Raw genomic sequence first — 4340 nt, forward strand, 5'->3', positions numbered from 1 at the left:
AAAAAAAAAAAAAAAAATGCTTAAATGAGGAAAATCCGTGTATTATGTAGATAGGTGTGCACCCACTTACTCCAACACACAGACATGCTCTGCATTTACTTCTGTGCTTTATCAGACACCTTGGTGATTACCTGACAAATTTCCAATAAAGCTTTTCTCTTCAAGTCACTGATGATTGGGATGCATCGTTATGACAGATGCTTTAGCACTACCCAGGAATCACTTTTGTGGGTTTTTTTAATTGGGGATTCATTGAGGGTAATTATTGCATTTGTTAGATAAAGTCCCTCTTATAATTGTGTCCTGTCGCCCAGGAATCACTTCTGGAATGTCAGTTCCTATCTGCTTTGAGAAATGTTTTCTAAACTCTAGAAGCCTTTTCTGTTCCTTAGCTGGGGCAGCCCGACCCTCTAGAGCTTCAGAGATTGCAGCAGGCTAAGAGGAGGGCTCTTGCCCGAAAACGAGCCCAAGAACAGCTCAGACCGCGAACGCCCGAACCCGTGGAAGGCAGAAAACATGTGGATGTGCAGACAGGTGTGTGGCCAGGCCTTGGCACGGTGGCTCCTTGGGTTGCTGCTTCCGTTCATTTTTACCTGACCTTTGCATTATTTATGGGTCTCCTGTGCTAGCCAGTATTTCCCTTATCACATGGTAGGGACGTCTATTCACTAAATAAATACGTTTATATTTGTTAAAATAATAATATATACTTTGTTTTATAATATATGCATATATATTATTACATTGGATATGGCTGGAAATTTAGGATGGGATTTTAAAAACATAATTTTATGACCAAACTAATTCTCTCTTAGTCCTTTTCACATATTCTATTCTTAAGCTGGGATTATTTCCCCGACATGAATCCCTGTTCTTTTCATCAGGATTTACAGGAGAGGAGAGCGATGTAATTCTGTGTGGGCTTTTATTTAGCTCAGCCCACTCACACCTGAATCATCCAGCCTCTTCTTCTGCGCCCCTTTGTTCTCCTGTCACTGTGTACATTTCCCCGGGCCACACAGGCGTTCATTCCTGAGGCAGGTGCCAGGACTTCCCCGTGAATCTCACTGTGTCTACTGTAGAGGCTTACCTAGACGTAGGGTAGCTGTGTTGCTGACAGGATCTGGGCAGTCAGGCAATACTTGATGTTTTCCTTGGACCACAGTAACTACTTAGATTCACCTGCACCCTGCCGGGATGATGAGTGCATTCAGCAGGGCTATTGCTGAGTAGTCAGGCAAAGGGAAAGAAAACGGTTCCATGCTTTTCTCCCTGCCTTGAACACCAAATCTAGAGTAAGCCTGTGTCTGTCATTAGCCAGTACAGTTGTAACGCTGGGAGGGCTAAGTCTTAGTGTTTGTGTGTACCACCAGATATTAAGTGACTCAGTAGCAGCTCCCTTTTGTTGAATATTTCTTCAGAGACTGTACCAAGTCCTTTTCCTGAGTATCTCCTTTATTTCTCTCTCTCTCTTTTTTTGAGACAGATTCTTACTCTGTTGCCCTGGGTAGTGTGCCATGGCATCATAGATTGTAGCAACCTCAAATTCCTGGGCTCAATAGATCCTTTTGCCTCAGCCTCCCAATAGCTGGGACTGTTGGCTCCCATCACAATGCCCAGCTATTTTTTAGAGACGGGGTCTTTTCTCCTGCTCAGTTTGGTCTCAAACTCCTGAGCTCAGGCGATCCTCCTGCCTCAGCCTCCCAACATGCTAGGATTACAGGTATGACCCACTGCACCCAGCCTGATCTCCTTTATTTTTATAAAGATTCCATGTGACAGATAATTATGATTCCTTTCACAGATGAAGAAACTCAGGCCCAGTGAGATCATAACTTGCCAGGTCCTATATTCAACATCTGAGTCCAGCGCTCAGAGTCTTTGCCTGGTGCCACGTTGCCCCTATTAGGTTGCCCCTGATGCCTATTTTCCAATTTTCAAATCTTTATACATTGACTATCTTTAAGACTCAGTTATATACAGTGTATATGTATGTGTATGTATATTATTATTAACTTTCTATCCACTATCATACTTTGCATCTTATACACATCTGTGTCTCATATTCTTTAATTTCATTTTCATATACAGAGTTCAGTGCTTTCTAGGCCTTTAGTAAATATTCCAGCATGACTGACTCGATGGTCTTCCAAATATATCAGACTTCTAGTTCAGTAGCTGAACTCCACATTTGAGCCTTTTTATTCTGACTTATTTTCTGATCCTTTAATTCTCTTTTGAAGAAGCTGAAATATCAAATAGACCAGAATTTTAAACTCTAAAAATATTATATTCTTCTTAGAATTATACCTTGAAGAAATTGCGGACCGCATAATAGAAGTCGATATGGAATGCCAAACGGATGCGTTTTTGGACAGACCACCAACACCACTCTTTATTCCTGCCAAAACTGGCAAAGATGTGGCAACTCAGATACTAGAAGGCGAGGTACAGTATGTTCTGTGGACTTTCTCCTTATTATCTTTATAAATGAGGTAAAGTTAGGATTAGGTAGAGCTTAATATGAATAAGCACTACTTCACAGTCAGAAATCTGTAATGGTTTATCCTGTGGTACCCAGAAATGTTATTAAATATCTCTGATTTCATTGCTGATTAGAAACAAAGTCATTTTGTTTTTAGAACATTTACACGTTTGGTTTATGTTTATTTACATACTCATTTAAACTATGTATATAGAATAGATTTGTACCAAATAAGGAAATAGAGTATCCCTAGTATAGGAGGTTTTACTATTAGTTGCTTATGCATTTTTTTTCTTTAGAGACAGAGTCTCATTTTATTGCCCTTGGTAGAGTGCGGTAGCGTCACAGCCCACAACAACCTCCAGCTCCTGGGCTTAGGCGATTCTCTTGCCTCAGCCTCCCGAGGAGCTGAGACTACAGGTGCCTACCACAAAGCCCAGCTATTTTTTGTTGCAGTTTGGCCAGGGCCGGCTTTAAACCTGCCACCCTAAGTATATGGGGCTGGCACCCTACCCACTGAGCCACAGGCACAGCCCTAGTTGCTTGTGTATTACATAATTTTTATAAAGATACCATCTTTTAAAAAAAATCTTAAAATAATTACATTTTCTTGTCAATGTGGAATGCATACATAGGCGAGTTTATAAAGAGAAGAAGGCAATTATTATATGCATAATGACTTATGTGAAACTTAAGACTCAAAGGTACTTGAAAAAAACTTATCAGTGACATTGAGAAAATAAGCCTTCAGAAACTACATAGAAACGTATATTTGCCTGTAAATCCTCGAGATGAATCACCAAAGTATCCATTATTGTTGTTCCTTAGTTCATCACACTGTTATTACAAAACAACCAGTAAAAGTGAAGCAGAAAAAAATGTAGAATAAGAAAGACAGGGATGTTTTCCTTGGGTTTCAGAGTTTGAGCTTAAAATTTTTGAGTTTCATCGTTCATTTTGATGAATGTATAGATAGTTTTCATAATGTCAACTTAATGGATTTTCACCTATAAACAAACTGCTGTTCGTTTTGAGGATTAGGAACCATAAATAAAGCATGAGCACCGTGTCATTATTTATTAAGACGCTTAATAAATAATATTCCTTTCCTGCTATTCTTTATAGTTTTTTGTTGAGCATTTGATTCACGATTAACATTTTGTTTGTTTCATTTTGTGCGTTTAAGCTCTTTGACTTTGATCTTGAAGTTAAACCAATGTTAGAGGTTCTGGTGGGGAAGACAATTGAGCAGGCTCTTCTGGAAGTGATGGAGGAAGAAGAGTTGGCTAACCTGCAGACCCTGCAGCATGAGTATGAAGAAATTCGGAATGTTGAACTTGCTGAGGTTCAACGACTTGAAGAGCAAGAGCGGCGACACCGAGAAGAAAAAGTATAAAATTCTAGTTTTCTTTCTTAGACAGTCTTTTGATTACTTAACATATTATGTTCAAAATTACACGCATATCATAAAACTGAAGACCTTTGGGAACATGTTAGAAAAAAAACTATAGTAGCTGTTGCTCAGGTCCCTCCTTTTTTTTTTTCTTTTCCTGACACAAGGTCTGTAGCTCACAGCAACCTCAAACTCCTAGGCTCAAGAGATCCTCCTGCCTCAGCCTCCTGAGAGGCTGGGACGACAGGTGCAAGCCACTACTCCTGGCTAATTTTTTTGCTTTTTATTAAGACATGGTCTCACTCTTGTTCAGACTGGTCTCAAACTCCTGACCACAATCCTCCTGCCTCAGCTTCCCAAACTGCTAGAATTACGGGCACAAGCCACTGCGCCCAGCCTGGTCTCTCCTGCAGATCATAGATCTTTCATGGACTACATTACATTTTTTTTTTTTTTTTTTTT

The 4340-nt window shown here is 39.9% G+C and overlaps 1 protein-coding gene across 1 annotated transcript in view; it reads left to right on the plus strand.

The window, feature by feature from the left end:
- RSPH3 (radial spoke head 3 homolog) overlaps positions 1-4340 on the plus strand; it is a 20127-nt gene that overhangs the window by 8835 nt on the left and 6952 nt on the right. Inside the window, exons 4-6 of the mRNA XM_012806710.2 lie at positions 393-534; positions 2303-2448; positions 3672-3875. Of these exons, the coding sequence (XP_012662164.1) occupies positions 393-534; positions 2303-2448; positions 3672-3875 (492 nt within the window). The remainder of the gene's footprint in view (positions 1-392; positions 535-2302; positions 2449-3671; positions 3876-4340) is intronic.

This window comes from Otolemur garnettii, unplaced genomic scaffold (genome assembly GCF_000181295.1).
Source record: "Otolemur garnettii isolate 467f Iridium unplaced genomic scaffold, OtoGar3 scaffold00056, whole genome shotgun sequence".
NCBI classification, from domain to species: Eukaryota; Metazoa; Chordata; class Mammalia; order Primates; family Galagidae; genus Otolemur; species Otolemur garnettii.